Here is a 24,400-nt window from a genome sequence, read left to right as displayed (position 1 = left end):
GAGCAACTCGAGACATCTCAGCCAGGGTCAGTCAGACCTAGCGATAGGCTAACATAAAGCAACTGTTTTTCAATAATAATAATAAAAGACGAATTATCTGTGCCTGTGGGCACTGGGCAGAAGTGTATTATCAAGGGAGGTCAATGATGGAGATGGCTCTAATGAATGCACATTATGAGAGCATAGATGTTTTACTTTTATGTGTATACTGTAATATACTGTAGCTTTATAGCTACATTTGCATTTCCAAGTAAGGGGAAATTAAACATTATGGAAATTAAACATGGCCTAGTTTAATGGGAATGTCAGGTTGAAGGAATACACGCACATTGTAGTCAAATGTGTGCAGTGAGGCTAAATGAATGGCATTGTCGTTGTCTTGCAAGCAGCCAAGCAATTATACCATTTGCAACTAATCCCTGTTCCTATTTAGGAATTACCTGTCTGTCCAGAGCTGTGTTGCTGTGCAGTAGGTACAGACAATTATACGGGCTGTAAGGCAGTGTTGTTTTTGGCAGCACATTTTGATTTTAGTTTAGTCACATTTTAGTCACCTGGAATGTTTAGTCTAGTTTTAGTCGACTAAATATCATATAGATTTTAGTCGACTAAAATGTACAGTTGATTTAGTCGACAAAAAATGTTGGTGGGCCATCGTAATGGCTGTTTTTACACTTGCTGAAAATTGCTGATCTACAAGCAGCGCGACGCGTTGTGAGCTTGTAGATCGGCTATTTTCAGCATGCAACCAAGTGTAGAATGACTTATAGGCGGAGGGACTAGGATTAGGTTTTAAAGTAGGAGGTAGAGGGACTGGATTAGGTGGGTGGTGCTAAAGTTAAACTCACGCATACTTAATGAACTGGAGGGCGTGTCCACATAAAAACATAATTTTAACAAATACCGTACACTTTTTTTGAAAAAGTTCTTCCTCCTTATATTATAATAATACCTGATGATCATGTTTTAGAGTGGAACAAAATCGCGGAACTCCATCTTTAAGTATGATGCATTCGACATGATTGTTACAATGAGACAGTAGGTGCGGTTCCATTAAGCCTTTGCGAAAAAAGGAAGCGTATGTTCATTAAGTCGAAAAAAGAAGAGCGAATTGTCGGTGTTTCCATTAAACTGATAAAATGCGCATATGCAATAAGTTCATGAAATGTGCAGTAGGTTGCACTGTTTTGCCAGTAAAGTGAGGCTCATGTAAAGTAGTCCTAATCGATGTTCACACCATTGATTTGATGCGCTGTATGTATGCTGTATGCTGTATGTATCTCAGTTTAACGGACGGGACCCCATATACTGCGCTGTAATCTGATCCCTGGTCAGCGGCTGACCGACCGTCTGCTGCTTTCACAGTATTGACGACACCTACAGTCAAAGAACGTACAAAGAACGATTTGTTGTGTAATGCTTGTCTTAATATATTCGGGGCACATGTGTCACGGGACTCGATTGGAGCATACTGGTCGTTTATACTGTAAATTGATTGATTGCAGCTGCAAACAGTTGTGAATAACTTGTTTCATCGGCTATATAGCCTATAGCCTACACGTTTAGGTTCACTCCACTGCACCGTTCACTCCACTGCCTCCCCATCGTTGTTTTATTTTATTTCCCAACTGTTCAAAAGCGATATAATGCGAGTTCAATGCTTTCTAATTAAAAACCTTTTCCGCAAGTGTTTCCATAAACTATTTGCGCATTTCCCTTTTTTCGAAAAAGCCTAAATCCGCAACCTCCAAGCGAAAAAGTGTTTTTGCGAAAAATGGAGACTTATTCGCATGTTGATGTGTTTCCATCCAGGAGATTTTGCGCAAGAGCCTTAATGCGCAAAGAAACGGCTTTATGGAAACGCACCTACTGACAGCAACAACAAACACAAATCCTCCTCAATAGATTTCAGGTCACTTCACTGCTCACACCGCTGTGTCTAAGGTCGTAACTCCTGACCTATTGTATCAAACCAGAAAGGGCATTCACTCTGAGAGCCCGTTGTTTTTCTTTTTTGGAAGCTTATGATTTTCACTACACGCATTTCAAACACAAAATATTGTACTTTTCACTCCAGTGCATTTCTAGTAAGGGACACAGTGAAACATAAAAAAAGGGAATGTACATTGTACTTTGTGGGGACAGAGTGGCAGTCCGGCGCACCGCCATTCAGACTATACGTGGCTTCCGCGGTTAGGGATAGTTAGTAATGAGTGAGTCGGAATGGCGGTGCGTCGGAATAGAGGGCTTCGGAATGCCGGTGTGTAACCGAGAATTTGCGAATGTACTCTAGTCTAACTCTAGTATACACATTTGAGTACTAGAGTAATATTTGACCAGTATCTATCCTTTCACTCAAGTACCGGGGATGAGTACGTTTTGTCCTCCACCGCTGATGTGATATAGATACAGTAGATAATAGATGCTTTATTGTCCTTGTGGAAATTAATTTTGTACCAATCAGCCATCAGCCATCAAAAATCACAACTATGTCCCGATCCGATTCCGATCATTTGATTTTTAGAACTGATATGGGGCTTGTTGTGTTTATTCAGAAGTCCTATACTTCTGGGGACAAAATGATCCTGAAGCCTCAACCTGCAACATTGGTACATCGTACCATCGTCCTGATGGTAAAATATGGTATCGACTGACTAGCCCTGGAACTCCAGACGAATCTGCCACAGGAAAAATAGTCTGGCAATGCCAGGCATTTCTGAAAAAGAAAAAAAAAGAAAAAAATAAGTTTTTTTTTTCACATTGCCAAAAGGGCAGGGGGTGCTCTAGCACCCCCTAGTGTCTATCTGTGCACGCCACTGGGCTTCATGCTCCCACTCATGTTTCCACACTTATTTATTACTCGGTTATTATTCTCTGGCCTGGTCTAGCTCCATCATACTTGTATCTAGAACCTTCATACAAACTTTAACCCATTTTGACCTGAGATCAGATTCTAAAAATGTCTTCTAGACAGTTTTCTGAAAAAGCTATGTTTCTATGTCAGTCGTTCTTCGATTTTTCAAAAATAGCAGACCTACAAGCTCGTAGCGCGCCACTCGGTGGCGCGCTATGAGCTTGTAGATCTGCTATTTTTCAATAGCTAAAGAGAGAGAGAGCAACATTTTTGGCAAGTTTTCTGACAGTGTGCGGGACCCTTCTTTCGTTTTTCAAAGATAACCTTTTTAAGTATGCTTTATTGCCCTACGCACCTGTCACTAGCCTTGAGGTGTGCATCGGCCTTTTGCTAAATAGCTAAAGCATAACATAATGCTAATACCAAAAGGGGTTCCCGCCCAAAATGGGTTAAAGTGTTCAACTTCTTTGGGAACTGCGGGGGCTTTTTTTTGGGAAAACTTTTAAAAGTCTAGCCTTATTAGCCAGGCTAGCAACTACAACAACGGCATCAATTCAACATCAGACTCCAATGTCAATATGAAGACACGGCGAGCCAGTACATGGAACAGTAGCAGTGTAGTTGTTATTGTCTTGTTATTGTCATCAGTATTATCTTGTCGTGGGGCTGTGGTGGCGCTCACTACCATATTTATTGCCTCTGATAGGCTCTGCTCATTAACTCTAATAACCAGGAGGAGGAGTGAGCGATCGAGGTACTGCGTGTCCTGTGTCTCTGTCTGTGTCATTAGAGTGTTGCGTGTTAGCAGGGTCTCCTCTCAACAATACCAATTAATTTGTTATCGCCGCCTTTGTGCATTTCCGACAACTCTAAACAGATTAACCGTCCTTTGGGTTTCAGAGATGTTCGCACGGATTTCATTTATTTCAGACGCTTTTCTCTCAACCTTATGCTGCTGGCTTTTAACCGAGATCCGGCGATTGCCATTAGGTGAAATGTGTTTCAGCCTTGTCGTCATTAATTAAAGGGGCCTGCGGTGAATTCATGGCATCTCGTCAAATTAGCTTATTGATTATTATGCCTGACACGGCTCTAAATTAAATTTGTTAAAGTGGTCCGCCTTGCGTATGAATGCACTCCACGGTGCCCTTGCTCCAACCTCCAAGGCTTTTGGATGCATTTAAGTCACATTTAGTATATTATCCTATTTAGGCCTGAAAAAACGTTCGCTCTGAAAGAATATATATTCAAAGATTTGTGCCGCATTTTTACGATTTTTCTAAAATAGCAGACCTACAAGCTCATAGCGCGCCACTCGGTGGCGCGCTATGAGCTTGTAGATCTGATATTTTTTCAATAGCTAAAGTATAACATAATGCTTAGTTAAAACACCAAAAGGGGTTCCCGCCCAGAATGGTTTAAGCAATATGCATACGCTGGCTGTTAAATGTTTGGTGTGATGTGTAGTATCTTTTCTCTGTGCAGTCTTTCCACTCATGTTGATTTCTCTCTCATATAAAAAAAATCTATATGGTATAAATCTATGAATTTAACAACTTTCTATGCGTTTCTCTTTTTTGGGGGGTTGAAATGATTAATTGAAAAATCGATGCATGAGTTACAGTAAAGTGGTGTAATTTTCTGAACTTAACTGACTTAACTTTTTCTAGCTGTTCAGTATACAGTACGTCTTTACCCAATTTTAGTTATTATTTAGGCGTTACTGATAATTATTTATGCAAAAGATCTCATTGTATAAATATCTTGTGAAGCCATCAATAGTAATCTCCTGGGCTCGGACCGTTGGCCTTAGTGGTCTGGGCACTTATAGGCTCAGTGTAGCTTGACAGCGCGTCGTGTGTTCGAGTCCCCAGCCCGACGGCCTTTGCTGTGTGTCATTCCCTATGTCTCTCCACTTCCAATAAAGGCTGAAAAAGGAAAAAAATATATATACATACAATATATATATATATATATTGTGACAATATTGTCACAATGTCGATATCGAGTATTTGGTAAAAAAAATGTGGCAAGATTTGACTGAGGGGCTGTCATTGGATTGTTTTGAATTTGAATTTGAAATGAACATATGAAAGCAGGGAATCATAGCTTCAAATTGACATATTGGTTGTTCAGTTTGACCCACCAGTTTTGGAGATATGGCTTATAGAGTAATGTCTTGCAGAAAACAGCGAGTTGAGAAAACAGGCTTGAAAGGTTCACTTCTGTGGTCTCTAACATTACACCTAGCTACATGTTTAAGCATTTATTTCACATGTACATGTCGATTTCAGCTCTGACACTTATTTCAGACATGCTCTAGTATGTGAAGTGCTATTAACTCATTTTGGATAATAAAAAAGTTTTTCTCCTCTGGTGAAAAGCGCGATGGCAGCAGGTTGCGCGATGGCAGGCTCTCAGTCAAATCTGGTCACAAATATTGTGATATTTAAATTTTGGCCATCGCAGATCAGTCTTATTTTAGGGTTTTGAAATGAAATGCATCTAGACGTATACAGAGATAATTAATTTCTCTTATCTGTGTCTCTTCCCGTAGACGCTCAACAAGAACAACCTCCTCCCGGACGAGAGATCCAACTTCTACCCCTCGGCGCTGCAGCAGACCAACGTCTACACCACCACCTACTACCCCACGGCGCTGGGCAAGTACGACTACCAGCCCAACTCCTCGCCCTCGCCCTGCCGGACCTACAACAACAGCAGCAGCAACAACAGCAGCTGAGACAGACAACAGGGCCCCTCCCGGCCCCCCGACCGGACCGCCGCGCCACCTCCCTCTCCTCTTTTACCTCCCGCGGTGACATAACGGAACGCAAGCTCGAACCCAAGCATCTGAAATGATCCTCTGAAACCCTGGCCTGCCATGCAGGATCACGTGGGTTCACCACAGCCGCCGCCGCCGCCGCCGCCTCGATCCCGATCTCCTCTCTCGGCACTCCTACATCGTCTCCTCTGTATGGGGGTTTGTGTGTGTGTTCAGGGGACATATACCTGCCTATATTCCACTGGCCTGTATAGTGAGTGAGTGACTGAGTGGGTGGGTGGTTGGGGAGGGGGAGGGGGGGGGGGGGGGTGTGCGTGGGTGTGAATAACCGTATAGCCCACACCTTGTGCCAGCTCGGAGACATGTAGGCACTCATGTAACTGGCCGAGGAGGGTGGGTTGTTATTATTAAAAGGGTCTGACCGGGACAGGGCAGTTTTTCAACCGCAAACGTTCTTTTTTTTTTTGGGGTGTGGATCCAATTGGAGGAACTCCTCGCCGTGTTCTGTTAACATGCAGCGGTCCAGAGGCGTACGAGAGAGAGAGGGAGAGGGAGCAGAACATTAAGAAGAGAAGACTTCTCCGTGGATCGGTGTGTGTGTGACGTTCTCTGTCGCTCTCGCGCGTTCGTCTGGAATGAACACTTGGACTTATTGGGAGTATCTCAAGACGACGAACGAAAGCATTCGCTGAAGAACAAATGGGCCATATCATTACACGGCCTCGCTCCCGCGCGGAAAGAAACGAGAAGAAGAATATACCACGAAAGAGAGCTCAACGGCGTCGATACTCAATTAAATTAGGGATCAATTTCAGCTCGGCTTGCTCCTTGTCGTCTGCTCTCTCTCTCCTCCGTTTTCGGTGTTTCCACATGGCTAGATAAGATAACGAACTCAGCAGCCAATGACATTTCTTTGTTCTGCACACCAGTCACCATGTGACGTTACAGGACATTGGAAGCCAGTGAGTGTTGTTCTACGACACGGACACTACACGTCATTACGACATGCGCACGTGCACAAACAACGCACCCACCACCCACACACACACACACGTGCGCGTGTGCATGGTTTGTAGAGTGACTACCGGCTAAAATGTACTAATGGCCAAAGTCTCGCGGCTCATTGGATGTACTGGCGAGGACATTAACTCTAGAGTTTGAATGAGGGAGAGCTGTGGGGGGGGGGGGGGGGGGGGGTTTGTGGGAAATGTAGTCTAACGTACGTGGGGCGGTGTGCACTGTACATATAAAAAGCTTTGGGAATGCCTCGGGTGCCTGTATGCAATAGACCGGCTTTGTTCTTATTTCTTGTTTGGTTTTTCGTTTGTTTTTGCTTTGTTTTGTTGTTTTCTACTTTTTATTAAGGATGACAAGGATTCTGGATGGGGGATTTCTTTGATTCTGCACTGGTTCTACCGAGTGCTATGAATGGCTCTCGGTGCGTCATATCAGATATGGCCAGTGTGCTGATGATCCACTGGACTGACTGTGTGTTTTTCTATGATGATGATACAAGGTAGTATAAGCTAGTATAGAGTGATCCTTGATATCCTTTTTATTCGTTTTTTTTGTCCCCTCTTTTTTTTATGAACTATTTGTTTCACGCTCAAATGAGCAGTAGCGTATATATAGGAAGTATTTGTCGCGACAAATAAAGCATAGCTGATTAACCCTGCGTCAACATTTTTTTTATGTTTTATTTTGAGCATTTTCCATAGGGTTTTCCTTTTCATCTTGTCCATTGTGTGTTAACAAGTGTCTGGGGGGGGGGTGGGGGGGATACACGTAGAGGTGAATGTCGATCAAATGTATTTTTATTTCATTTTCTACAAAGTCTGTAACAAAATGAAAACCATTATGGGACCCCTCTTGTAACATAAAAAAAACCCACGCTTGCTTTAAAAGCATGCTAATGCCAGGATTGACATAATAACACGTGTATCCGTGTGCGTGCGTATACGCACCGTGCATGCATGTGTCCGCGTGCGTACGGCGCACCGTGCATGCATGTGTCCGTGTGTGTGTTATGTGTGCGTGTGTGCGCGCGCTTTCACGCACGTAGGTATACACGCATGGACTGCATCTCTTTTATGAGTCTGTGCCTGTGTGAGCTTGACTGGGCAAGGGGGGTGTCCAGCGCTCTGCATTTTGTACAATGTAAATGCTTTCATACATATTGCTACAGTCTATATATATATATATATGAGCTATGAGGAGATCTGTCAAGGGGGACGACGTGTGCATTTCTTTTCCACTTTCTCAATGATGACAGCATTTTTTCCCCCTATGTTCCATATATGAAATCAACGTTAAATCAACGTAAGTTTAAAGGAGAGCCTCGAGCCCTCCTCCCTGGGGGGGATGAAAAACGTTATTTATAGTCAGAGCTTGGTTTATAAAAGGGCATTTCACAGCTGAGCGCTATATTTTATTATTATTACGCCGCCTCCTCCTCCTGCTCAACGAGCGCTATAACCCCCCCCCCCCCCCCCCCCCAACGACGCTTCTGTCGATTCAGCTACTGTAAAAATAAAAAATAAAAAAAACGCACGAGATGAACGAGAGCTCTATATCTTGTCTGTATATAAGGAGAGGCCTTCTTTCTGCAGCGCAATACTTACCCCGGCCTCCGGGCGGCTCCTTGTAAATGTACCTGTACATTGTATAGCTAACACTGTTTGTTTTTAAAAGCCTTATAGTTGTTTAAAAAAAAAGAAAAAAAGTATAAAAAAATATTAATAATACAAAAAAGAGAGAGAGTGCAGCAGCAGCAGCTAAGTACACACCAACCATGGGGTTTGTTTGGGGGCAGAGCGCACCACAACGCCACCGATTTACTGACCACTCAATTTCCCACCGAAAAGAATCAATAAAGGTTTGTCTTATCTTATCTTGTTTCCTGCTCCAGCTGCCTGACCACAGGCTTTAAAAAAAAGTCTGGTGACAACACATAGTAAAACAAACAAATTGGTTTCTGCTTTCTGGAAACGACGCAAGTTAAAATAACGCGACGTTGACATGACCAATAGAAGTGTGTGAGTATTCATTCGTTCGTTCGTTCGCACTGAACTGCTCGTCAAACGGCAACAAGCAAGGGAGTAAAAATGAAAATTTTAGACCATTTTGTGCATTTCTCCAGCTGTAATGTATTCATTTTGTAACTCAAAGAGTGTGTACATAAATGTTACAAGTTAACCCATTTAGGCCTGACCTCGACATTTAAAAAAAATCTTCTAAATCCTCCATTTTTCTGAAATAAATATTTTCACGATTTTTCAAAAATAGCAGACCTACAAGCTCATAGCGCGCCACTCGGTGGCGCGCTATGAGCTTGTAGATCTGCTATTTTTCAATAGCTAAATTATAACAATGTTTAAAACACCAAAAGGGGTTCCCGCCCAAAATGGATTGAATGAACACAGGGGGTTTTCTGTGCACCAACCGTCCGAGCACAATGTCTTCAGTAAATTGGTCCCGTTGTGAGCTCTGTCCCCCGTGAGGCTCGGTGCCCTTCTATGCAACTTACCAGGTGTTACTGTACTGTTAGACCTGTCATATGTAGACTGTAATCACTGCCTTTTTAGACACTGTGAATTTTTTGGTACCCTATATTTTTGTATATTGTACATTATAAAGGATAATAAACCTTGATGCCAACAATCCGTGGCTTATTGGTTCTCTATACATCTGTGACTTTGTATGATGAGTACATTTCTAATTCATTTAGTTATTGAAATTAGTCCTAAATGCAAGGCTGGAGTGGGTCAAAAAATTCAGTCCTGACATTTGGCCCACCACAACCGGCAAGCAGATAGCAGATACTCTTACCGCCCCGCTCTATCGAGGCACACGCACGTAAATGGCTGCTCCAACAGTAGTGGCAACATAAAAAAAAAAACGGAATGTCAAAATATATACCGCGGTGGCTGAGACCAGAGCCATTGAGTAATGGTTGAGACAAAGCAGTGAAAGGTCCTGAAAGATACATAACGTCAGTCTTACCCAATACCCAATCTTTCTGTTTTAGGAACACATGGCTGCTGTACTTTATACCTCATACTTTAATGCTTAGTATGAGGTATAAAGTACAGCAGCCTTGTGTTCCTAAAACAGAAAGATTGGGTATTGGGTACGACTGACGTTATGTATCTTTCAGAAATACGTAGGCTGCGACCATGAGACCCGTTACGGAATCCCCGTACGGGGTGGGGGGACCCATGAAGTCGACAGTCGACAGACATCCACGACCACGTACAGCACGGATACACATCATTGGGAGAGGGTCCTTTCTCCGAGCGACAGACGCAGGCCCGTTCAGAAAGGTGTAAACTCTCACACACATGCTCGAGCATTGTTCTCATCGTCTGTGTGAAGTTGTTTGTGTTGTTTGTGTGGGGAAACTTGTGGCTTGTGAGTGGTAATGGGTCCGTGAAATGTAATTGTTACAACAGTTCCAAGACCCGATTGGTTCTGAGATCTTTTTTAATGACTGACCCGACCCGTGAAATTGTTACCGAGATCCGAGTAGAGCCGTCAGAAAACGAGAATGACTCGGTCAGATATACCTAATTGTGTCATCACATCTGACTAAATGTAGCTTATACAAATAAACAATGCATATGCTTTTATTTGGTCAAATGTCAATAAAAACCAAATAAATCAATTGAACAGAATATTCCATGATGAGAATTGAAGATTACTGTAGATCTATCTGTAACCTAATAGCAATTGCACTTTATTACTTTTACTTTTACATAATGGTCTGTATATCCAGAGAACAGGCTGTTTAGAATTATTTACTATAAAGTAACTGCCTGACCGCGCCCACCTTGTGGCCACGCAAACATTAAGGACCCCCCCATGTAATTTTCCAGGCAGGCTCCACTGGACTCCCAATCCTTACTTCAACCATGAATCCCGTCAAAAGTGTCCTTCAGCAAGACACTGCACCATCAAACCTGACCATTGACAGTAACAGTATGTCAGCCAGAACAAGCATGTCAGCTGCCGTAAATGGAGAGACGCAGTGCAAGGTTACATCTCCACACAGTATCTCCATCTCAGTGCACATGATGTATGTTGTGTATGTTTTAGCTGACGTGTTACAATACGGCTGACAGTGCATGTCTCTTTTCTCTCCCATGTGATGGCAGTCGATCTGCCTCACTGAGGAGGACTATATACTCTGTGTTTGTGTGCGTGTTCATGTGCATGTGTTGTGCAGTGTGCATCTACCTTACCAGTATACGATCTATATTACTTAAGCCTTTCTGCACCATTCATCCAAAGAACAAATGAGTGCAAAGGCAGCCATATGAGGAGAGATGGATGTGCCATTTTGGGGGCAGAGGGGTTGGAGATGGATGTCAACCCCCTACTCCCTATAGTCTCGCGTAGCCAGACAACTTTTCCACAATCTCCGAATGCTATATAGAGTCTGGAACTACGCCTCCCGAAATCCGAGTAAGGAAGCTGCCATTTCCGTTCACGAGAATATATTTAAAATTATCTTATACATTATACATTTTATTTTTTTATTTCCTTTTCTGCTAAGCAGCAAGCTATATATATGCTTAGATGATTTCTATTTATATTAGGATACATTTGTGCGACTGTAAAGACGAAACGGTTCCATGGAACACTGGTGCCAGTGTTATAGACATTATTTTATTTTTATTTTTTTGGTAAAAGAAATACGAGTAAACACAATATAACTAATAGGATATAAACATAAAAGCATAATAAAACGCACTTTGTTTCCAATGTGGTCCTGCAAGACAGAACAAATAGTCCTATAAAATGGTATAGCACCAATAAATTACATAGCACGACGCAGCACATCACATGGCGTACAAACCCCGAAAACCACCTAAAATCCCTAACAAATATAAAACCATTAAAAACACAAATGTAAAGTGCATCACTATAGCCTGCAGCTTATTCCATAGCAGTATTTTCACACTTTTATTTTATAAGACAGTGCATGAGAGCTGACACACTCAGAGGCAGCTCATTCCAAAGAGAAATACCAGAGCATTTACAGTAAAATAACCTTTTACTTCTTTGACCCCTTTTCCACTGGCTGGTTCCCAATGGGAACCGATAAGTTATTTTGGGGTCTTATAGTCCATCAGCCAGAGCTCCAAAATTGGAACATTGGAAATTTTGTATTAACAGTTTGCAGAATTACAGCACATTTCAAGCACAACTCAATACAAAGACTGTTAACTGTGAGTGGACGACACAATAAAGCATTACACTTGTTTACAAGAGGGTCCACCTTGTTCAATTCATCAAAACATTTAGAGACGTACAAATAGACACTATACTACTGTATAGCCAAAGAACAGAACATTAGAATATTAGATCGTTATCACCATGAAACATCCCCAGTTGATGACTTACACGAAGACAATTATTTATTTAATTAAAAAATAAACATAAATATACAAATGAGGCATTATATAGAAATATATGCAAAAAAGATAATGAAAATATGAAAAAGCTACTACTAGTCAAAGCAGGATTTCAGAAAATGTGCTTATTTAAAGTGCTGAAGGCAAATTGTGTTAATTTATGGCATTTTTTAGGGGTATTAAGGTGTGCTGAATCCAAATCTGCTGTATACCAAGCTCAAAAATGGCCCCTAAGCCCTCAAAATGGACCATTTAAAGATGGCGGCCACCACTTTGCTAAAAACAAAACACCTAAAGTGTCCCTTTTTGTTTTCATAATCATATATTGGGAATCCAATTCAATATTCTGATTTGAAATCAAGTGTGAGGAAACCCTATGACTCTCAGGCTGATCTTAATTGGGGAAATACTGTACGAGTTTATTTGTTTAAGAAGTAACGAGTAACAATCAATGTAAAAATATATTCTGGATGTAACACTTGCAGGCCGAAATAGCTCAGTTGGGAGAGCGTTAGACTGAAGATCTAAAGGTCCCTGGTTCAATCCCAGGTTTCGTCAGTTGAAATGAGGTACAAAAAACCGTATGACTCTCAGGCTGATCTCACTGGGGGAAAAACTGTCTTAAGTTTATTTGTACGAGAACTAACAATCAATTGAAAAATACATTCTGGACGTGACACTGACATGCCAAAATAGCACAGTTGGTAGAGTGTTAGACTGAAGATCTAAAGGTTCCTGGTTCAATCCTGGGTTTCGGCAGTAGAAATTTGGAATGTGTGCCTTTAAGTGGCCCAGCGGATAAATCAGATGATATCCGTAGAATACCTAGTAGAAGTGTGCCGGTTCAAACGCAACACACTCCTAGTAGGGTGGTATTGGTTCAAATCACCAACACCTAGAGTAGGTAGCAGTATGTGCCGTTAAGTGGTCCAGCAGATGCCTTTGATGATATCTGTAGAATACCAAAGGATGGTGCTGCATGGTTCAAATTGCTAACACCCTAGAGAAGGTAGGGGAAGTTAAATAACTCAGAAACTACAAAACATTTCAGAGTAAAAAGTTCCAGCATGTGTGCCCACAGTAAGATGAATTATAAAAAGTGTGAATGGAGTTTCTAGGTGAAAGTGACTTTTTGACGCGCCATAGAGCTGCCATTTAGCCCCATTATAAATGTATAAAATTTGAAAGCACCATATTTCTAAAACTATGAAGCATTTCAAAGATTCCTTTTCAGGCAAACATGTCCACCGTAAGATGAACCTAAATAGGTTTGAATGGGGTTTCTAGGTGTAAGTATGTAGGACTAGTAGCATGCCAAAGTTTGTGCTATTGCCATTGGGAATGCATTGGGCGTTTAACTTAAATAACTCAGAAACTACAAAACATTTCAAAGTAAAAAGTTCCAGCATGTGTCTACACAGTAAGCTGAATTATAAAACGTGTGAATGGAGTTTCTAGGTGAAAGTGTTTTTGACGTGCCACTATCTGCCATTGAGCCCCATTGTAAATGTCTCAAATTTGAAAGCACTATATTTCTAAAACGATGAAACATTTCAAAGATTCCTTTTCAGGCAAACATGTCCACCGTAGGATGAACCTAAATAGGTTTGAATGGGGTGTCTAGGTGTAAGTATGTAGGACTAGTAGCATGCCAAAGTTTGTGCTATTGCCATTGGGAATGCATTGGGCGTTTAACTTAAATAACTCAGAAACTACAAAACATTTCAAAGTAAAAAGTTCCAGCATGTGTCTACACAGTAAGCTGAATTATAAAACGTGTGAATGGAGTTTCTAGGTGAAAGTGTTTTTGACGTGCCACTTTCTGCCATTATAAATTTCTCAAATTTAAAGCACTATATTTCTAAAACGATGAAACATTTCAAAGATTCCTTTTCAGGCAAACATGTCCACCGTAAGATGAACCTAAATAGGTTTGAATGGGGATTCTAGGTGTAAGTATGTAGGACTAGTAGCATGCCAAAGTTATAATTTTTTTCAGACGGCATACTATAGCATGTAGTTTTTCGTGATTTTGGACTATTTGAAAAAAAGATGAAAATCATGAAAAAACGACATACTATAGTCCATGGTTTGGGACGGCATAATATATTTTGTCATATTTTCATGATTTTGGGACACTATGTCAGAGCCAGGACTTGAACCTGCAGCCTCCTGATTCCCAGGCAGGCTCTGTACCCAGTGAGCCACTGTGCATGCTGTACTTAAAAGGCCGAATAGATAATGACAGAAGAGCCAGAGACTTCTTTCCATTGTGGTTCATAAACATTCGAACGTCTAGAGATAAACAACAGCAAAAGAAACAATAGACAAATCTCCTGTTATTTTATTTTTTGTATTTTATTTTTGTATCAATGTTGTACTCAAAGGGAACAGCAGACTGTGTTGTGGCAGGTAGCAAGTAGATCAGTGACTTAGCACACTGGCTGCATGGTCTGGAGATTGTGGGTTCAAACCCCACTCAAATCTTTACTTGCCAAAATCTGCCATTGACCCCCATTCTGAATTTCTCAAATTTAAAAGCACTATATTTCTAAAACGATGACACATATCAAAGATTCCTTTTCAGGCAAACATGTCCACCGTAAGATGAACCTAAATAGGTTTGAATGGGGTTTCTAGGTGTAAGTATGTAGGACTAGTAGCATGTCAAAGTTTGTGCTATTGCCATTGGGAATGCATTGGGCGTTTAACTTAAATAACTCAGAAACTACAAAACATTTCAAAGTAAAAAGTTCCAGCATGTGTCTACACAGTAAGCTGAATTATAAAACGTGTGAATGGAGTTTCTAGGTGAAAGTCTTTTTGACGTGCCACTATCTGCCATTGAGCCCCATTGTAAATGTCTCAAATTTGAAAGCACTATATTTCTAAAACGATGAAACATTTCAAAGATTCCTTTTCAGGCAAACATGTCCACCGTAGGATGAACCTAAATAGGTTTGAATGGGGTGTCTAGGTGTAAGTATGTAGGACTAGTAGCATGCCAAAGTTTGTGCTATTGCCATTGGGAATGCATTGGGCGTTTAACTTAAATAACTCAGAAACTACAAAACATTTCAAAGTAAAAAGTTCCAGCATGTGTCTACACAGTAAGCTGAATTATAAAACGTGTGAATGGAGTTTCTAGGTGAAAGTGTTTTTGACGTGCCACTTTCTGCCATTATACATTTCTCAAATTTAAAGCACTATATTTCTAAAACGATGAAACATTTCAAAGATTCCTTTTCAGGCAAACATGTCCACCGTAAGATGAACCTAAATAGGTTTGAATGGGGATTCTAGGTGTAAGTATGTAGGACTAGTAGCATGCCAAAGTTATAATTTTGTTCAGACGGCATACTATAGCATGTAGTTTTTCGTGATTTTGGACTATTTGAAAAAAAGATGAAAATCATGAAAAAACGACATACTATAGTCCATGGTTTGGGACGGCATAATATATTTTGTCATATTTTCATGATTTTGGGACACTATGTCAGAACCAGGACTTGAACCTGCAGCCTCCTGATTCCCAGGCAGGCTCTGTACCCAGTGAGCCACTGTGCATGCTGTTCTTAAAAGGCCGAATAGATAATGACAGAAGAGCCAGAGACTTGTTTCCATTGTGGTTCATAAACATTCGAACGTCTAGAGATAAACAACAGCAAAAGAAACAATAGACAAATCTCCTGTTATTTTATTTTTTGTATTTTATTTTTGTATCAATGTTGTACTCAAAGGGAACAGCAAACTGTGTTGTGGCAGGTAGCAAGTAGATCAGTGACTTAGCACACTGGCTGCATGATCTGGAGATTGTGGGTTCAAACCCCACTCAAATCTTTACTTGCCAAAATCTCCCATTGACCCCAATTCTGAATTTCTCAAATTTAAAAGCACTATATTTCTAAAACTATGAAACATTTCAAAGATTCCTTTTCAGGCAAACATGTCCACCGTAAGATGAACCTAAATAGGTTTGAATGGGGTTTCTAGGTGTAAGTATGTAGGACTAGTAGCATGCCAAAGTTTGTGCTATTGCCATTGGGAATGCATTGGGCGTTTAAGTTAAATAACTCAGAAACTACAAAACATTTCAAAGTAAAAAGTTCCAGCATGTGTCTCCACAGTAAGCTGAATTATAAAAAGTGTGAATGGAGTTTCTAGGTGAAAGTGCTTTTTTTACGTGCCAATATCTGCCATTGAGCCCCATTGTAAATGTCTCAAATTTCAAAGCACTATATTTCTAAAACGATGAAACATTTCAAAGATTCCTTTTCAGGCAAACATGTCCACCGTAAGATGAACCTAAATAGGTTTGAATGGGGTTTCTAGGTGTAAGTATGTAGGACTAGTAGCATGCCAAAGTTTGTGCTATTGCCATTGGGAATGCATTGGGCGTTTAAGTTAAATAACTCAGAAACTACAAAACATTTCAAAGTAAAAAGTTCCAGCATGTGTCTCCACAGAAAGCTGAATTATAAAAAGTGTGAATGGAGTTTCTAGGTGAAAGTGCTTTTTTGACGTGCCAATATCTGCCATTGAGCCCCATTGTAAATGTCTCAAATTTGAAAGCACTATATTTCTAAAACGATGAAACATTTCAAAGATTCCTTTTCAGGCAAACATGTCCACCGTAAGATGAACCTAAATAGGTTTGAATGGGGTTTCTAGGTGTAAGTATGTGGGACTAGTAGCATGCCAAAGTTTGTGCTATTGCCATTGGGAATGCATTGGGCGTTTAACTTAAATAACTCAGAAACTACAAAACATTTCAAAGTAAAAAGTTCCAGCATGTGTCTACACAGTAAGCTGAATTATAAAACGTGTGAATGGAGTGTCTAGGTGAAAGTGCTTTTTTGACGTGCCAATATCTGCCATTGAGCCCCATTGTAAATGTCTCAAATTTGAAAGCACTATATTTCTAAAACGATGAAACATTTCAAAGATTCCTTTTCAGGCAAACATGTCCACCGTAAGATGAACCTAAATAGGTTTGAATGGGGTTTCTAGGTGTAAGTATGTAGGACTAGTAGCATGCCAAAGTTTGTGCAATTGCCATTGGGAATGCATTGGGCGTTTAAGTTAAATAACTCAGAAACTACAAAACATTTCAAAGTAAAAAGTTCCAGCATGTGTCTCCACAGAAAGCTGAATTATAAAAAATGTGAATGGAGTTTCTAGGTGAAAGTGCTTTTTTGACGTGCCAATATCTGCCATTGAGCCCCATTGTAAATGTCTCAAATTTGAAAGCACTTTATTTCTAAAACGATGAAACATTTCAAAGATTCCTTTTCAGGCAAACATGTCCACCATAAGATGAACCTAAATAGGTTTGAATGGGGTTTCTAGGTGTAAGTATGTAGGACTAGTAGCATGCCAAAGTTTGTGCTATTGCCATTGGGAATGCATTGGGCGTTTAACTTAAATAACTCAGAAACTACAAAACATTTCAAAGTAAAAAGTTCCAGCATGTGTCTCCACAGAAAGCTGAATTATAAAAAGTGTGAATGGAGTTTCTAGGTGAAAGTGCTTTTTTGACGTGCCAATATCTGCCATTGAGCCCCATTGTAAATGTCTCAAATTTGAAAGCACTATATTTCTAAAACGATGAAACATTTCAAAGATTCCTTTTCAGGCAAACATGTCCACCGTAAGATGAACCTAAATAGGTTTGAATGGGGTTGCTAGGTGTAAGTATGTAGGACTAGTAGCATGCCAATGTTTGTGCTATTGCCATTGGGAATGCATTGGGCGTTTAACTTAAATAACTCAGAAACTACAAAACATTTCAAAGTAAAAAGTTCCAGCATGTGTCTCCACAGAAAGCTGAATTATAAAAAGTGTGAATGGAGTTTCTAGGTGAAAGTGCTTTTTTGACGTGCCAATATCTGCCATTGAGCCCCATTGTAAATGTATCAAATTTGAAAGCACTATATTTCTAAAACGATGAAACATTTCAAAGATTCCTTTTCAGGCAAACATGTCCACCGTAAGATGAACCTAAATAGGTTTGAATGGGGTTTCTAGGTGTAAGTATGTAGGACTAGTAGCATGCCAAAGTTTGTGCTATTGCCATTGGGAATGCATTGGGCGTTTAACTTAAATAACTCAGAAACTACAAAACATTTCAAAGTAAAAAGTTCCAGCATGTGTCTCCACAGTAAGCTGAATTATAAAACGTGTGAAGGGAGTTTCTAGGTGAAAGTGTTTTTGACGTGCCACTATCTGCCATTATACATTTCTCAAATTTAAAGCACTATATTTCTAAAACGATGAAACATTTCAAAGATTCCTTTTCAGGCAAACATGTCCACCGTAAGATGAACCTAAATAGGTTTGAATGTGGTTTCTAGGTGTAAGTATGTAGGACTAGTAGCATGCCAAAGTTTGTGCTATTGCCATTGGGAATGCATTGGGCGTTTAACTTAAATAACTCAGAAACTACAAAACATTTCAAAGTAAAAAGTTCCAGCATGTGTCTCCACAGAAAGCTGAATTATAAAAAGTGTGAATGGAGTTTCTAGGTGAAAGTGCTTTTTTTGACGTGCCAATATCTGCCATTGAGCCCCATTGTAAATGTCTCAAATTTGAAAGCACTATATTTCTAAAACGATGAAACATTTCAAAGATTCCTTTTCAGGCAAACATGTCCACCGTAAGATGAACCTAAATAGGTTTGAATGGGGTTTCTAGGTGTAAGTATGTAGGACTAGTAGCATGCCAAAGTTTGTGCTATTGCCATTGGGAATGCATTGGGCGTTTAACTTAAATAACTCAGAAACTACAAAACATTTCAAAGTAAAAAGTTCCAGCATGTGTCTCCACAGTAAGCTGAATTATAAAACGTGTGAAGGGAGTTTCTAGGTGAAAGTGTTTTTGACGTGCCACTATCTGCCATTATACATTTCTCAAATTTAAAGCACTATATTTCTAAAACGATGAAACATTTCAAAGATTCCTTTTCAGGCAAACATGTCCACCGTAAGATGAACCTAAATAGGTTTGAATGGGGTTTCTAGGTGTAAGTATGTAGGACTAGTAGCATGCCAAAGTTTGTGCTATTGCCATTGGGAATGCATTGGGCGTTTAAGTTAAATAACTCAGAAACTACAAAACATTTCAAAGTAAAAAGTTCCAGCATGTGTCTCCACAGTAAGCTGAATTATAAAAAGTGTGAATGGAGTTTCTAGGTGAAAGTGCTTTTTTTACGTGCCAATATCTGCCATTGAGCCCCATTGTAAATGTCTCAAATTTCAAAGCACTATATTTCTAAAACGATGAAACATTTCAAAGATTCCTTTTCAGGCAAACATGTCCACCGTAAGATGAACCTAAATAGGTTTGAATGGGGTTTCTAGGTGTAAGTATGTAGGACTAGTAGCATGCCAAAGTTTGTGCTATTGCCATTGGGAATGCATTGGGCGTTTAAGTTAAATAACTCAGAAACTACAAAACATTTCAAAGTAAAAAGTTCCAGCATGTGTCTCCACAGAAAGCTGAATTATAAAAAGTGTGAATGGAGTTTCTAGGTGAAAGTGCTTTTTTGACGTGCCAATATCTGCCATTGAGCCCCATTGTAAATGTCTCAAATTTGAAAGCACTATATTTCTAAAACGATGAAACATTTCAAAGATTCCTTTTCAGGCAAACATGTCCACCGTAAGATGAACCTAAATAGGTTTGAATGGGGTTTCTAGGTGTAAGTATGTGGGACTAGTAGCATGCCAAAGTTTGTGCTATTGCCATTGGGAATGCATTGGGCGTTTAACTTAAATAACTCAGAAACTACAAAACATTTCAAAGTAAAAAGTTCCAGCATGTGTCTACACAGTAAGCTGAATTATAAAACGTGTGAATGGAGTGTCTAGGTGAAAGTGCTTTTTTGACGTGCCAATATCTGCCATTGAGCCCCATTGTAAATGTCTCAAATTTGAAAGCACTATATTTCTAAAACGATGAAACATTTCAAAGATTCCTTTTCAGGCAAACATGTCCACCGTAAGATGAACCTAAATAGGTTTGAATGGGGTTTCTAGGTGTAAGTATGTAGGACTAGTAGCATGCCAAAGTTTGTGCAATTGCCATTGGGAATGCATTGGGCGTTTAAGTTAAATAACTCAGAAACTACAAAACATTTCAAAGTAAAAAGTTCCAGCATGTGTCTCCACAGAAAGCTGAATTATAAAAAATGTGAATGGAGTTTCTAGGTGAAAGTGCTTTTTTGACGTGCCAATATCTGCCATTGAGCCCCATTGTAAATGTCTCAAATTTGAAAGCACTTTATTTCTAAAACGATGAAACATTTCAAAGATTCCTTTTCAGGCAAACATGTCCACCATAAGATGAACCTAAATAGGTTTGAATGGGGTTTCTAGGTGTAAGTATGTAGGACTAGTAGCATGCCAAAGTTTGTGCTATTGCCATTGGGAATGCATTGGGCGTTTAACTTAAATAACTCAGAAACTACAAAACATTTCAAAGTAAAAAGTTTCAGCATGTGTCTCCACAGAAAGCTGAATTATAAAAAGTGTGAATGGAGTTTCTAGGTGAAAGTGCTTTTTTGACGTGCCAATATCTGCCATTGAGCCCCATTGTAAATGTCTCAAATTTGAAAGCACTATATTTCTAAAACGATGAAACATTTCAAAGATTCCTTTTCAGGCAAACATGTCCACCGTAAGATGAACCTAAATAGGTTTGAATGGGGTTGCTAGGTGTAAGTATGTAGGACTAGTAGCATGCCAATGTTTGTGCTATTGCCATTGGGAATGCATTGGGCGTTTAACTTAAATAACTCAGAAACTACAAAACATTTCAAAGTAAAAAGTTCCAGCATGTGTCTCCACAGAAAGCTGAATTATAAAAAGTGTGAATGGAGTTTCTAGGTGAAAGTGCTTTTTTGACGTGCCAATATCTGCCATTGAGCCCCATTGTAAATGTATCAAATTTGAAAGCACTATATTTCTAAAACGATGAAACATTTCAAAGATTCCTTTTCAGGCAAACATGTCCACCGTAAGATGAACCGAAATAGGTTTGAATGGGGTTTCTAGGTGTAAGTATGTAGGACTAGTAGCATGCCAAAGTTTGTGCTATTGCCATTGGGAATGCATTGGGCGTTTAACTTAAATAACTCAGAAACTACAAAACATTTCAAAGTAAAAAGTTCCAGCATGTGTCTCCACAGTAAGCTGAATTATAAAACGTGTGAAGGGAGTTTCTAGGTGAAAGTGTTTTTGACGTGCCACTATCTGCCATTATACATTTCTCAAATTTAAAGCACTATATTTCTAAAACGATGAAACATTTCAAAGATTCCTTTTCAGGCAAACATGTCCACCGTAAGATGAACCTAAATAGGTTTGAATGTGGTTTCTAGGTGTAAGTATGTAGGACTAGTAGCATGCCAAAGTTTGTGCTATTGCCATTGGGAATGCATTGGGCGTTTAACTTAAATAACTCAGAAACTATAAAACATTTCAAAGTAAAAAGTTCCAGCATGTGTCTCCACAGAAAGCTGAATTATAAAAAGTGTGAATGGAGTTTCTAGGTGAAAGTGCTTTTTTGACGTGCCAATATCTGCCATTGAGCCCCATTGTAAATGTCTCAAATTTGAAAGCACTATATTTCTAAAACGATGAAACATTTCAAAGATTCCTTTTCAGGCAAACATGTCCACCGTAAGATGAACCTAAATAGGTTTGAATGGGGTTTCTAGGTGTAAGTATGTAGGACTAGTAGCATGCCAAAGTTTGTGCTATTGCCATTGGGAATGCATTGGGCGTTTAACTTAAATAACTCAGAAACTACAAAACATTTCAAAGTAAAAAGTTCCAGCATGTGTCTCCACAGTAAGCTGAATTATAAAACGTGTGAAGGGAGTTTCTAGGTGAAAGTGTTTTTGACGTGCCACTATCTGCCATTATACATTTCTCAAATTTAAAGCACTATATTTCTAAAACGATGAAACATTTCAAAGATTCCTTTTCAGGCAAACATGTCCACCGTAAGATGAACCTAAATAGGTTTGAATGGGGTTTCTAGGTGTAAGTATGTAGGACTAGTAGCATGCCAAAGTTTGTGCTATTGCCATTGGGAATGCATTGGGCGTTTAACTTAAATAACTCAGAAACTACAAAACATTTCAAAGTAAAAAGTTCCAGCATGTGTCTCCACAGAAAGCTGAATTATAAAAAGTGTGAATGGAGTTTCTAGGTGAAAGTGCTTTTTTGACGTGCCAATATCTGCCATTGAGCCCCATTGTAAATGTCTCAAATTTGAAAGCACTATATTTCTAAAACGATGAAACATTTCAAAGATTCCTTTTCAGGCAAACATGTCCACCGTAAGATGAACCTAAATAGGTTTGAATGGGGTTTCTAGGTGTAATTATGTAGGACTAGTAGCATGCCAAAGTTTGTGCTATTGCCATTGGGAATGCATTGGGCGTTTAACTTAAATAACTCAGAAACTACAAAACATTTCAAAGTAAAAAGTTCCAGCATGTGTCTCCACAGAAAGCTGAATTATAAAAAGTGTGAATGGAGTTTCTAGGTGAAAGTGCTTTTTTGACGTGCCAATATCTGCCATTGAGCCCCATTGTAAATGTCTCAAATTTGAAAGCACTATATTTCTAAAACAATGAAACATTTCAAAGATTCCTTTACAGGCAAACATGTCCACCGTAAGATGAACCTAAATAGGTTTGAATGGGGTTTCTAGGTGTAAGTATGTGGGACTAGTAGCATGCCAAAGTTTGTGCTATTGCCATTGGGAATGCATTGGGCGTTTAACTTAAATAACTCAAACTACAAAACATTTCAAAGTAAAAAGTTCCAGCATGTGTCTACACAGTAAGCTGAATTATAAAACGTGTGAATGGAGTGTCTAGGTGAAAGTGCTTTTTTGACGTGCCAATATCTGCCATTGAGCCCCATTGTAAATGTCTCAAATTTGAAAGCACTATATTTCTAAAACGATGAAACATTTCAAAGATTCCTTTTCAGGCAAACATGTCCACCGTAAGATGAACCTAAATAGGTTTGAATGGGGTTTCTAGGTGTAAGTATGTAGGACTAGTAGCATGCCAAAGTTTGTGCTATTGCCATTGGGAATGCATTGGGCGTTTAACTTAAATAACTCAAAAACTACAAAACATTTCAAAGTAAAAAGTTCCAGCATGTGTCTCCACAGTAAGCTGAATTATAAAACGTGTGAATGGAGTTTCTAGGTGAAAGTGTTTTTGACGTGCCACTATCTGCCATTATACATTTCTCAAATTTAAAGCACTATATTTCTAAAACGATGAAACATTTCAAAGATTCCTTTTCAGGCAAACATGTCCACCGTAAGTTGAACCTAAATAGGTTTGAATGGGGTTTCTAGGTGTAAGTATGTAGGACTAGTAGCATGCCAAAGTTTGTGCTATTGCCATTGGGAATGCATTGGGAGTTTAACTTAAATAACTCAGAAACTACAAAACATTTCAAAATAAAAAGTTCCAGCATGTGTCTCCACAGAAAGCTGAATTATAAAAAGTGTGAATGGAGTTTCTAGGTGAAAGTGCTTTTTTGACGTGCCAATATCTGCCATTGAGCCCCATTGTAAATGTCTCAAATTTGAAAGCACTATATTTCTAAAACGATGAAACATTTCAAAGATTCCTTTTCAGGCAAACATGTCCACCGTAAGATGAACCTAAATAGGTTTGAATGGGGTTTCTAGGTGTAAGTATGTGGGACTAGTAGCATGCCAAAGTTTGTGCTATTGCCTTTGGGAATGCATTGGGCGTTTAACTTAAATAACTCAGAAACTACAAAACATTTCAAAGAAAAAGTTCCAGCATGTGTCTCCACAGTAAGCTGAATTATAAAACGTGTGAATGGAGTTTCTAGGTGAAAGTGTTTTTGACGTGCCACTATCTGCCATTATACATTTGTCAAATTTAAAGCACTATATTTCTAAAACGATGAAACATTTCAAAGATTCCTTTTCAGGCAAACATGTCCACCGTAAGATGAACCTAAATAGGTTTGAATGGGGTTTCTAGGTGTAAGTATGTGGGACTAGTAGCATGCCAAAGTTTGTGCTATTGCCATTGGGAATGCATTGGGCGTTTAACTTAAATAACTCAGAAACTACAAAACATTTCAAAGAAAAAGTTCCAGCATGTGTCTACACAGTAAGCTGAATTATAAAACGTGTGAATGGAGTGTCTAGGTGAAAGTGCTTTTTTGACGTGCCAATATCTGCCATTGAGCCCCATTGTAAATGTCTCAAATTTGAAAGCACTATATTTCTAAAACGATGAAACATTTCAAAGATTCCTTTTCAGGCAAACATGTC

At 39.5% G+C, this 24,400-nt stretch overlaps 1 protein-coding gene across 1 annotated transcript in view; it reads left to right on the top strand.

The window, feature by feature from the left end:
- The window catches only part of sema5ba (sema domain, seven thrombospondin repeats (type 1 and type 1-like), transmembrane domain (TM) and short cytoplasmic domain, (semaphorin) 5Ba), a 227,296-nt gene extending 221,389 nt beyond the window's left edge, over positions 1 to 5,907 (top strand). The window contains exon 17 of the mRNA XM_079518685.1: positions 5,412 to 5,907. Within this exon, the coding sequence (XP_079374811.1) occupies positions 5,412 to 5,597 (186 nt within the window). The 3' untranslated portion in view covers positions 5,598 to 5,907. The remainder of the gene's footprint in view (positions 1 to 5,411) is intronic.
- The last annotated feature ends 18,493 nt before the right edge of the window (positions 5,908 to 24,400 follow it).

Source organism: Electrona antarctica (genome assembly GCF_951216825.1).
Source record: "Electrona antarctica genome assembly, chromosome: 13".
In the NCBI taxonomy this organism is placed as follows: domain Eukaryota; kingdom Metazoa; phylum Chordata; class Actinopteri; order Myctophiformes; family Myctophidae; genus Electrona; species Electrona antarctica.
This window is presented reverse-complemented; position numbering and strand designations above follow the sequence as displayed.